At 55.8% G+C, this 12,084-nt stretch overlaps 1 protein-coding gene across 1 annotated transcript in view; it reads left to right on the forward strand.

Annotated features, from left to right (window-relative positions):
- RIMS3 (regulating synaptic membrane exocytosis 3) overlaps positions 1–10,501 on the forward strand; it is a 33,421-nt gene extending 22,920 nt beyond the window's left edge. Inside the window, exons 4-8 of the mRNA XM_040627464.1 lie at positions 3,200–3,341; positions 5,668–5,780; positions 7,880–7,981; positions 8,320–8,459; positions 9,965–10,501. Of these exons, the coding sequence (XP_040483398.1) occupies positions 3,200–3,341; positions 5,668–5,780; positions 7,880–7,981; positions 8,320–8,459; positions 9,965–10,177 (710 nt within the window). The 3' untranslated portion in view covers positions 10,178–10,501. The remainder of the gene's footprint in view (positions 1–3,199; positions 3,342–5,667; positions 5,781–7,879; positions 7,982–8,319; positions 8,460–9,964) is intronic.
- Positions 10,502–12,084: the final 1,583 nt, after the last annotated feature.

The raw sequence follows: 12,084 nt of genomic DNA on the forward strand, positions 1-12,084 counted from the left end.
AGCCCCCACAGCTCTGCCCGGTGCTTGTAGCATACTCCTCTTCCGTCTATAATTCTTTCTCCCATTTCCCCCCCAGCCTTGAGGTTGCCAGTGTCCCAGCTTGGAGTCCCATCCTGGCCCCAGAGGGATGTATGGGCTGACTCACCATGGGCACTGGCCTGGGAAACGGCTCTGTTCCTGCTAGGATCCCTGCAGGGCTGGGCTGTGTGAAGTCGGGACCCAATCTTTTGAGCTCTATTTCTGCCCCTCTAGGGGCTTCCCTCCTCCTGGTCTGTCCATACTCTCTATTGGCTCCAGCCCCACCCATCTCCTCCTCTTTGTTTCAAAGCCTCTGTCCTAGTTCAGGCCCTGTGATATCCAGCCTGGACTATTGCCCCAGCCTCCTCTCTAGTTCCCCTGCCTCATGCCTGCCCCTTCCAGTTTATTCCTCACATTTAACTCAAGTGGCCTTCCAGAAATGCACCCTGAAACTTTAAAGTTTAGTTCTGGCTCTGTAACTACCCTTGAGACCCTGGGAAAGTCACATTCCCACTGGGTCTCAATTTCCTCTTCTGTAAAATGGAGCCATAAAGACCATCTCCCAGCTTCCTTCTAGAGCTAACATTCTCTAAGTTGTGGGAGCAATGATGAGGGTAGGGTCAGAGCTTTGGGGTCCCAGAACGTAGGTGGGTTCTGGCCTGGCCTTAGGGTGGACCATTCCGGCCTCTGCCCAAATGGAGCTCTTCTTTTCAGTACCAGGGACAGCAGCTCTTCCCACCTGAGCTCTGGGCTCTGGGCTCTGGGCTCTGGGCTCTGGGCTCTGGGGAGAGGGCTCAGGACCATTCCCGGAGACGCCATGGAGAGTGCTGCCGAAGGCTCTGCCTCTCCCTTGTATGTGGTGGGACAGATGGGATGGTTCGTGGAGTCTTTCAGTCTCCAGGCACTACAGAATTATTGCAAGCAACTTGGCCCAGTTCTCTAGAGAGCAAGAGCCTACATAAGGTTACTCCCAGATCGACAGAGTTCAGACTGGACAAGCATGAAACTAGTAGATGAATTTTCTCTGAGGCTGGAAGAACTTTCTCCCCACCCAGAAGATATGGAACTTAATCTCTGCTGAATCACCTCTCAAACCAATGTGGACTTGATGGAGACGAGTGAAAAGTAGGCCGTCAACAGATCAGAAGAGTGTGGGCCTGGGGTCTGGCCCCAGCTGTGTGAGCACGTGCACCTCAGGTTCCCCATCTGTGAAATGGCAGTGGGGGGGCTAGCAAGGTGTCTCTAATACTTCAGGATTCTCTGACACCCCTACCCAGGGGCTGGCAGTGGGTTGGGTAGGTCAAAGAAGGTAAATTTGTTCCCAAGTGTGTCTAGAAGAAGAGGGTTGGGGCCATGGGGTGGTGAGGCTCTGGCTTCAGCTCAGGGTGTGTGTTGTTGGGGGGGTGGGTATGGGGAGAGGGTAAAGTGTAGCTCCCACAGGCCTATCTGTCTCCTAACTGGTTTGAGGGAAGGTGACATTTAGGAGCCAGGGACGGGACGAGCCCCCGACACTCACTGTCATTGCCCAGTCCTCTGTGTGGTGGGTCACACACCGTGTCTGAGTTTGTGTGATCAAGCGGATGGGTTCAATCAGGTGTTATGGTATGACGGTCACACGTATGTGGCAGAGCATGTCATGTGTATGTATGACTAAGACCTGGCAGGTCTTTGTGACCATGTGCTCGTTATATGAACATGCGTGAGCAGGTGTGGGGATGACTGTACTCATATATGTGATGGTTAGCACTCATGTGTAGCTGCTTATGCCTGTGTGAAAGAAATATGTATCAGCTGAAGTGACTGTGTGTGTGTGAGAGAGAGACAGAGACAGAGAGAAACAGACTGACAGACATATCACTGGTCTCATTGACCACTGGATAGCAGCTATTCTAATACCCCAGAAGCTGGGCTGGTTTCAGAGAAGACATTCCTCCTCACCACCAGCCCATCCCCACTCCCAGTCCCCCCCCCATCCCATCCACTGGTGATACCAGCCCTCTCAGCCTTCCCTCCCCTGGTGGGACTTCCTGAAACATAAGTAGAACGAAGCAGGGAGACTAAAGGCCCCCTTTTCTCAGGCTGGCATTTGAACAACTCCCCAACCCACCATCGGGTGTGGCCTGGAGAGGGGGTTGCCAGCATAACCAACGCCCCCCTTCCCACTGCTCTTGGAGGCTGCGCTGCCCACCCCACTCCTAGCCTCCCCAGCCCCGTTGGCAATTCCACTCTTAATTTGCCCAGGCCTCTAACCAGTGGCTCCTTTGGCACAGTCCTTATGTGATGCCACTTCCCTCCCTATCAAGCTCTTCAGTCAGTGAAGCTTCACCAGGGGAAGGCCCCACAAACCTTCAATTCAACCCGTCTTCTGCTCCCCCCACCCCCAGGAGGAGAGGGTGTCTAGGGGGACCTTGCTGCAATGCTGAGGAGGTTGCCATGGAAACGCAGGCAGGATGGTGCAGCTGCTAGGAGAGGCAAAGTGCCCCATGTTCCCTGCAAGGCTCCAGCAGGAGGCTGGGGTGAGGTAGAGGGCCCTCCAAACAAGAGGTACAGAGACACGGAGTGAGCTCTCACCATGTGGCTTCTGGGTTCTTCTGCAGACCTCTCTCTCAAAGCCAAGGTCAGTTCAGGTCCACCCAGTGGTCCCTCTCAGTCTTGCTTCCCTAACGGCCTCTCCACCCCCCTACATTTAGACCCACTTGAGAATGCGGGTTAGCTTGAGAGTGGCCAGGCTTCCCATGGGGGTTTCTTATTGGGCCTATGAAGGTATCACAGAGGTGGAGCGTGCGGTCCGGGTGTGATAGGGTTCATGAGGGTACCTGGAAGAGGGAAAGCAAATCTGGGAATGCCAGAGAAGGCAACCTCTCCAGAAGGGAAAGGAACACTTCATCATTTGGGGCAAGGGTTGGAATTGAGTTGGGAAGGTGGTCATCAGGGAGCCTGGCAGGGATGAGGGTGAGCGCTGCAGGGCTGGGCTCCACCTGATGACTCCCACTGTCCTGACTCCAGCCATCTTTCTAGTCTTTGTCCCTGTCACTGTGCAGACGGGCTCAGCAGTGCCCCTGCCTCCAGTCCGAGCCCTGCCCGGTCTGCCCCCTCCCATGAGGTGACCTTGGCAGCACTGGCACAGAAGCCTCATCAGTGACCTGACCTTGTTCCCTTTCTCTGTTTTCGGGGGTCCCAGAAGGGGCCACCAAGAAGCTGCGTAGCAACATCCGGCGGAGCACAGAGACGGGCATCGCGGTGGAGATGCGGAGTCGGGTCACGCGCCAGGGCAGCCGGGAGTCCACGGATGGGAGCACCAACAGCAACAGCTCCGAGGGCACGTGCGTGCAGCCCACGCCCCCTGTGGTCCCCACCCTCCTGCGTGGTCCCCTAGTCCCAGAGTTGGGGGCAGGGCGGGGGAATCTTCAGTCTGGGTTTTGGGGCTGGATGTCTGGGTTCCTCTGCATCCCTGCCTTCCATGCACATCTGCTGCCTGCACCCCAGTCTTCTTGCTCCAGGCTGCTGTTTCCCATCCAAATACCCCAGTGGCCCCGGGGGCAGGGCATCCCGTCTACGTTTCAGGCCTCCCACCCTCAGGCACCTACACACTGCCCTGCTCCAGATGAGAGGGTTCCAGAGGAAAATGTGGACCCCAAATCCTTTTCAATCTGAAACCATTATTAAGGCTTAGGTGAATGGAGTTTTCACAAGTGGTCTTGCATGGAGCTTAGAGAAGGAGGTTGGACTGGATTGGTGTTTTTCAAACTGTGGTTGGTGAATCAGGCAGGAAGTAAAATCAGTTTAGTGGGTCAAAACCAGCATCAGGGAAAGAAATAGAAATTTCAAACATATCCTGTGGCGTGAGGATGAGTTACCTTGTGAATTTCTGTTTTGGTTTTTTAATGTATGGATGCACAGAGGTCTATGATGTTACATGTATTTTTTCCATTGCATGGGGGTTGCAGTCAAAATTTTTAAAGTCACTGGGTTAGATAATCGCTCAGTCCCTCCCAAATCTATGAAGCCTGTTATACGACTAAGATTTTCTGGTTTGGCTTCATCAAGGCCCATTGGTTGCTGGGCCTTGTGGCTGTATTATTTAGGGTTCTGTGATCTTGCGTCTCACTACTGTGCTCAGCTCCATGAATGCAGACGGCCATTGGCATTTACTGTGTCCTACCGTATGCAGGACGTCCCTGGGTACTTCAGACAGGTGCTTCTAACTCCGGCATCTGCCAGCCACCATCAGACCAAAAATAGTGTCTCATTTAACACGGAGGGATGTCGGCACTACCATGATCTCCGTGTTCCGAGTGGGGAGACTGAGGCCCAGAAGGAGGGTGAGGTACCCTACCCAAGGTCATAGCTGTTCAGTGGTGGAGTCAGGGTTTGAATTAAGGCCATTTGACTCCACCACCTTTGTTCACAACCTCTACACTCTCTAGACCAAGCTCCCAAAATTCTGTGACCTTGAGAGTCGGTGACCTTATTTAACCTCAGGTTTTCCTCAGAGTGCAGGCTGAGGCTATTGCTAATGGCCAGTAAGAGTGGGTGGGCCTCGACGCCCCTTCCCACAAAGTAGAGGCCAGCCTGGTTGGGGAAATTCAGGCTCTCTTTGACAAGCATATGCCACCCGTCTTTCTCCCTGCCTGTCACTGGCCAAGGAAGACTCACAGCCAAACTTTCCAACAGGGAGTCGTTCTAGGACAGTCCCATCTCCAGGCCAGACGCTCGGGCTGTTCTAGGAGTTCTTAGAACTTTGGTCCATTGTAGCCCCTGAGCAGACCCAGGTCAGCCCTCCCTCACTGGTCCTTTCTCTGCTGGCCAGCCCCAGAACATCTGGCCTTGAGTGCACGAGGAGGGGCCCTTCCCTCGATGTTCACAGCAGCAACGTCATAACTACCATTTTATTGTTTCCTGCTTGTCTGGAACCTCTCACGGCCCAATCCCCACCATAACCCTGGGAGTTGGGCATCGTCTCTGTTTTGCAGTCAAGGCAAGTCTCTCACGTCTCGGAGCCTCTGTCTTCTCATCTGTAAAACTGAAGCAGAGCCGCTGTCGCACAGGATGGCCGTGTGGATGAAATGAACATGACGCGAGCCGCGCGTTTAGTGCCCTGCTGGCGCCGGGCCAGCTCTCGAGCCCTGTCAGTGTCACTCGCTACTCTTTCCAGGCCCCCACAACCAGGGACCACCCACCATCCCTCGCCTTTTATCTCAACCCTGTAATTGTGTTATTTTGGTCTCGGTTGCTGTTTTGGGCACCACCTCACGTTATTGACTTGCATTTCAAACATATGGTCAACTGAACCTCAGTTCTTGGAACTTGCTCCAGGCTTTGCCATTTCTGGCCTATGTTTCTGGTTCTATCCCCTGGGGAGGACACAGGTGTCCAGCAAGCCCTACCCTTTACGGGTCACCTTAGAAAATCCTGGTGCTTGAGGATTAGATAACATTATTATGTTTATTATTTCTCAAGGGACATCAGAGTATTTTTCTTTAACGTGAACAGATGAAGAGTTCTGTTTGTCCCCAGCTAAAGCAGTGCACTGATGCTATGGAGAGGGGAAACTGAGGCACAGAGGGGCATGGCCCAGTGTCCGTGGGGCAGAGCCACTGCATCTCACCATCCAGACCACCTCATGTACCCCTCTGCGTCTTCCTCCAGGTTCATTTTCCCCACTACCCGGCTTGGGGCTGAAAGCCAGTTCAGTGATTTCCTGGATGGGCTGGGGCCGGCCCAGATTGTGGGGCGACAGACATTGGCGACGCCACCGATGGGTGAGTCTTCCCGAGAGCCGAGTGAGTGGGGTGATGGCGGCCACGCCGCAGAAGGGGGGAGCTCCGGGGGGGCCCCCCCATGCAATGCTAGCTGCAGAGAGGAGCCCTCAGTCTGGCTTTTGCAGCAGGGAGAAGGCGTCAGCTGGGCCCTCCGCAGTCCCTCCCTCATCAGAGAGGGCAGGGGTTCCAGCTTTGCTCTGCCGGCTACCCCCGCAGCGGCTTTACAGCACGTTCCGCCCTTGCCTCACCACACACCCGCCCCCCCACCCCCCCACCGCCAGCTGCGCGCCTGGCAGCACCGAGTGTCTGCTCCGTGTAAAATGCTGAACCAAAGTCGTCACAGCACTGATGTTCAGTGAGTCTGTGCTACCCCTGGTGCTTTGTGTGACCTTGGGCAAGTCACTCCCCTTCTTTGAGCCTCCATTTCCTCATCTGTAAAATGGGAATAAGAATCCCTGCCTTAGTCCTATTCGATGCTTTGAATGAAGTGTTTCATTTACTCCTGAGGAACTGTGTCTTATTGGACTTGATACTTCTACCTGCCTGGCACCTAAAAGCCTTTTAAATAATTTTCTCATCCCCCTTCCCTGCAGCTGGGACCTATTTCCCGGAGTCTCTACTTGGTCCTCTGAGCTGCACTCTGGCTGCCTCCCACCTCCCTCCCTCTCTCCCTCTGTCTTAGATACTGGCTGTGTTGGCTTTAGGGGGCTCCTCCCAGGAACTCGCTTCCCCAGAGATGCCCCCTTGCCTCTCTCCCTTCCCCATCAGTCTGACCTGAGCAGTCTGCCCCAGGCATCTGGACTCAGTCCTCATTGGAACAGCGTTTGACCTTTGACCTCACAGCGCATGAGGAAGCGGGGCTCAGACAGTGCCCTGCTGTGAGCCATGCAGTGGAGCTGGCTTTCTCTCCCAGGGCAGTCCTCTTCCCAGGCACTGCTCCGTTTTCCTCAGACGGGCTGCCACAGGAACCACAGGAGCCATGGTCTGCAGAGACCCTCAGAGAGTGAGCACCAGCTCTCCTCTGGCCCTGGCGTCGGGTTTGGCTAATTCTCAGACCTGACTCACAGGCTCTTAAGGGCCTGGGGAGTCTGCTTTTCCCAACCCTAGGCCCGGCCACAGGCTGGGAGGCAGTGAGAGGAGCCAGCCACCTCCACAAGGCTTTTGTGCCTTCCCAGCCTAGAACACTTGTGTGTGGTGCCTCCTGGTGTCGAGACATGGGAAGGACAGGCTTGCCTTTGCTCCTCTCCTTAGGGATGTTACAGTGAGACCTTCCCCTTCCCTCCCCCAGGGCGAGGTCAGAAATAGATAGAGGGAGGGCGAGGACTTCCAGGATGTTTCCTGAAAGTAATAAATCCCCATCTTCCCAAGTATGCAAATAAAACAATTGCATGATAGCTCAGAGGATCTAAAATGGGTGGCTGAACCCAAAGTCTGGCCAATTTTAATTCCTCTGCATGAGGCTTAGGATTCTGCACTCCTTTGAAGGGTGCTCCCAGTGACTAATGCATAATTTCAAATTCCGCGAACCGACGATGAACAAAGCTAAGAGTTCTAGAAATAACTGACATGACTTGCTACAGAACTTGCCTCAGCAAGGTAATCGTTTGTGGGAGTGCAGTGAGGAGTTCTCGGTTCTCTGTTCCCAGGAAATCTGGCCTTCCCTGCGTCCTCCGCCAGGGTGCGAGCTGGCCCTCGTTCCCAGGCAGTGCCTCCTGTCCCACTCAGGCTGCTATCTCGGCATCTCTTCAAACTGAGACGCTGTAAATATTTGTTTGATGTGTATTTAGGGGAGTGGTCGAGGGCTGCTCTTCTGCTCCCCCCAAGTTAACCAGACTTACCTGGGAGTTTGGCAGCCATTCCTTGCTACCCAAGCGTACCCCTGAGGGTCATGCCCTCACCCTTGCCCCGGGGGGCCTATCAAAGTATTTCTCAGCTGCTTTCAACAGGCCTCTTAAGAGCAAGTCTGGCGCCAGCAGTCTTCGGCATGTTCTGTCCTTTCCAGCCCTGTAGCGCCCTCTGCAGACTGTTCTCTGCACAGCAACTAGCCGGCCCGCCCCTGGGTCTGCCTCTGCCTGGACTGTCCCTCTTCTCCCTTGCAGGGGACGTGCACATTGCCATCATGGACCGGAGTGGCCAGCTGGAGGTGGAAGTGATTGAGGCTCGGGGCCTGACCCCAAAACCAGGCTCCAAATCCCTCCCAGGTGAGGCGGAGCAGTGGGGAGAGGGGTTTTGGATATGGGGTCCTACGAGGCAGGGGTATGCAGCTGAGCTCCGGGTTTAGTGTGTTCTCAGCTGCCCCTTGGCCTAGATCAGTATTCTCAACCCTGGAGTCATGGCTTGTCTGGAAGGCCAGTGGGCAGGGTTGGGGGAGGGGGAAGGACGAGTCAGTGTTTGAGTCTGTCTTTTCTACTGCTGTCCACTGGTCAGCTCATCCCACTCACCTTGCTCACCTCCAGGACCAGCTGGAAGTTAGGGGATGGAGCAGGCCATAGCAGTCTCTCCTGGGCCCCTCCCCAGCATGCTCTCTCCCATCCCTCAGCCACCTATATCAAGGTTTACCTGCTTGAGAACGGGGCCTGCTTGGCCAAAAAGAAGACAAAGGTGGCCAAGAAGACCTGTGACCCCCTGTACCAGCAGGCGCTGCTCTTTGATGAGGGGCCCCAGGGCAAGGTGCTGCAGGTGAGTGTGATGGGTCCCTGGGGCAGGGCGACTCCCAAAAACTTCTAGTTGTAATTTAAAATCTCTTTCACATTTGATGTGTCCTGTGCCCAGGCACCATCCCAGATGCATTAATGCACTCGACCCGTTTGTTTTCACAGCCCAGTGAGGGGTTACTGCCCCTGGCTGATTCATAAAGAAGCCAGAGTTCGGGGGGTTAAGTCCCCTGCCTCCCCAGTTTGTTCAGCTGGAGGTAGAAGCAGCGTCTGACCGCTGCCTTCTCTTTCCGCCTGGTGCTAATGCTTTATTGCCCATCAGCTCCGTGCCAGGCTCTGGGCAAAGTACTTTCCAATCCTGACCTCCTTTCATCCTCCAGACGATGCTGGAAAGTAGGTATGATTTTCCCCATCTTGCAGTCTCAGAAAGGTGAAGTGACTCACTTAAGGTGTCAGCTAGTGACTTGCGGAACCAAGGTGACCCAGGCCAAGGTGACCCCACCCCAACTCCAAGGGAGTGCAGTGCCCTTCACAACAGTCCCGGGGGGGGGGGAGGGGGGATCATCACGCCCATTCACAGATGAAGCACCGGAGTGGTACGCAAGAGGCTGAGTGGGGGCTGGTCTCTGGGTTCAGTCCTGGGTTCAAGTTCCAGCTCCATCATGGACTGTGGGGATTGTATTGTGAAGCGTCAAAGAGAGACGCACACGGAGGGCCTCACTGAGTGGCTGGCCCACAGACAGCTGCTCTTGAGTATTAGCAGTGGTGGTTGTGGCTGATGGCCTTGCCTGAGGACACGTGGGTGGCAGAGGAAGAGGCCTGAGCCAGGGGCTGCCTGGGCTGTGTGATTGCTCACCTAGGGCTGTTCCTCCGGGCTGAGGTGGTTGCGTGGCAAGAGCCCTTGGGGTCACAAATGGCCAGGATTGTAGAACCCTAGGGTTCTGTGGGGCTGGGGGGGATTCTCGGTGTCTGTTTTCATGTATGTGTATATTAGGATTCCATTTTGAGAAAAGGATCCACTGATAAAAATATGTTTGAAAATCACCAAGCTAATCTCTTCCCCTCTTCCAGTTTTCTGGATGGGAACACAGGGCCAGTGAGGGCCAGGGGTCTCCCCTAAACTCCGCCGTGAGCCAGCAGCAGACTAGGAGCTGTGACTCAGGTCCCAGACTCTCAGTCTGCTCCTTAATGGGGAAGGCTGTCATCTGGGATGCTGCGAAACTCTGGAGGTCAGATCCACGTTCTGAGCCCAGTTCTGCCACCAATTACTGTGCATCTTTGGGTTAGTTAATTAGTCTCTCTGAGCTGTCATTTCCTCTTTGTTGAAATGATGATACACAGCACCTTTACTTAGACGGTTGTAACGGTTGAGATAATGGAGAGGAATTTTTACCCCCAAATCAGTCTTAGTTCCTGCTCTCTCTGTTTCATCTGGGCTCTGGCGAGATTTGTAGTTTCCTGGGCCCACTACTGAGCCCCGGAGTTGGGGAGTTGGCTCAGCGCCCCCGTCTCCTGCCCGCCCCCCGGCAGGTGATTGTCTGGGGAGACTACGGCCGCATGGACCACAAGTGCTTCATGGGCATGGCCCAGATCATGCTGGACGAGCTGGACCTGACTGCCGCGGTCACTGGCTGGTACAAACTCTTCCCCACGTCCTCAGTGGCAGACTCTACGCTTGGATCCCTCACCAGGCGCCTGTCCCAGTCCTCCCTGGAGAGTGCCACCAGCCCTTCGTGCTCCTAAGGACCTCCGGAAGAGGCCGGCATGTAGTGTGGGAAGGGGTGCCTTGTGGCCCCCCCCCTCCCCTGTATATAGTCTTTGTGTCTTTCTGGACCCCTTGCCCTGCTGCATGCCTGTCGGCTACTGGGCCCATCCCAGCTGGCAGTGGAGACCGTAGTGCGTGTGTGCGTGTGTGTGTGTCTGTCTGTCTGTCTGTACTGTGTGTGACCCTGTTCTATCCGTTCACATGTCTGGTTTAGTCAGTCTTGGTGACTACATGAGCTATAATCCACATCTCTCTGTGTCTCGTTGAAAAGAAACCCAAAGGAGTGTTGTATGGGCGCGGATCCCCCAGTCCAGGGGCGGAAGCCGGGGACGTGTGGCCACCGATCCACCCTGCCTGGTCCTGTGCCCAGGGAGGAACTCACGTGTCCCTGTCGGGGCCGCCTCTTGGTGGTCCCAGCTTCGTTTTCTGTCTTGTCCTTTGTCCCACCTGTGCTTCTCCCAGCACCGCTGCTCTATTTTGAGGAATGTAGCACCCACTGCAGCTGGGCACACGGAGGCCCCTCGGGGACCCGCCACCCTCCTCCCATCGAATGCACCTGCAGCATGGAGCATGCTCACTGGGGGCCCTGGCCGGGGAACGGGCGAGCAGAACGTGCCTGGGAAGCTGAGGGCTTGGAGATGGCCTCCTCCTTTGGCAGGAGCCGCCTCCTTTCTATAAGCAAAACACTAGAAAGACTTAGTTCCCAGGGTGGCTGGCCAGGCCCCTTAGAGGGAAGTGCGGGCACCTCCCTTAGCGTTGTTCTCCACCTCCTGTCTTCCTCCGAGCCTCCAACATGCCAAAGGAGCTCTCCCAGTGGACCCCAGGAGGTGTGGACTTGGGGGGTCTTGACACCCCAGAGGCTGGCCTTGGAGGGGATGTTCTCTGCCAAAGCAGATGGTCCCTGGAGGCTCCTGTGTGCTCTTCAGCCCCTGGGGGTGGCCCTGTCCCCCTCGGGGTGCATCGTGGTGGGGCCTGGCTTGTGGAGGAAGCGCTCAGGGTGGAGCTGTTTACGGGAGTGAGGAAGGCTGGGGCTGACCTGCTCTGTGCCACTGTTGAGAACCCTGTCTAACCTTTGGGGATTAGCTGCATGAGGTCGATCATTTGGGTCTCTTTTTGTTTGCTCATTTCCAGACCAGGGTCCCTGTCTGGGAGCTCAGACTCACTTGGGCTCCAGCTTCCTGGCCTCACGGACAGCCTGGCTCTGGACTCAGCTAGACTGCCACAGTCACCAGCTCTGTACAAGCAATACTTTCCCCTCTCCGCCTCCCTGCCTCCTTGCGCTCCGCGGCTGCCCTCTGCAGAGTGGCCTGGCCTGCTCTCGGCACCTCGCCTGCCTCTGTTTTCTTTCCACCCTTGTCTGGTTGGAGCTTCCCAAAGCCACTCAAACCCTGACTTCACGTGACAGCTGGGCCCTGTGTCGGGGAGGGTACCAGGGCTTGGACCCGTGAGATGTCTGCTAGGAAGGCTCACATCTGTCCTCTCCCTCCTCAGGTCTAGGGCCAAAGGCGAGAGGTTGCCCAGGGGGTGGACACAGTAGCCCTTGGGTCCATGTCTGGTAGGGAGGAAAGAGGCGACAGGAGGGGTCAAGGCATGGAGAAGACCATCCCTCTGCCTCCTCCCCAGACGTCGGCCCCAAGTGCTGCGGTGACTCCGACTCACATGCTCTAGGTGGAGGGGAGCTACCCAGCCGGGCAGTGGAGGTCTCGGGGCCTGAGTGCTTGGACTCCATTCGTAACCAAAGCCAGACAGATGGGCATACAGGTGGATTCTGAGGGCAGGTGGAGGAGGCGGCTCTCAGGTGAAGGCTTCTCCACCCAAAGGGCCTCCTTTCCTGGTAGGGACCACATCTGGTTGAAGCCAGAGCCTGGTAGCCCCCCTCCCAGGA

The sequence above is a fragment of the Ursus maritimus genome, unplaced genomic scaffold, assembly GCF_017311325.1.
Source record: "Ursus maritimus isolate PB19 unplaced genomic scaffold, ASM1731132v1 scaffold_12, whole genome shotgun sequence".
Lineage (NCBI taxonomy): Eukaryota > Metazoa > Chordata > Mammalia > Carnivora > Ursidae > Ursus > Ursus maritimus.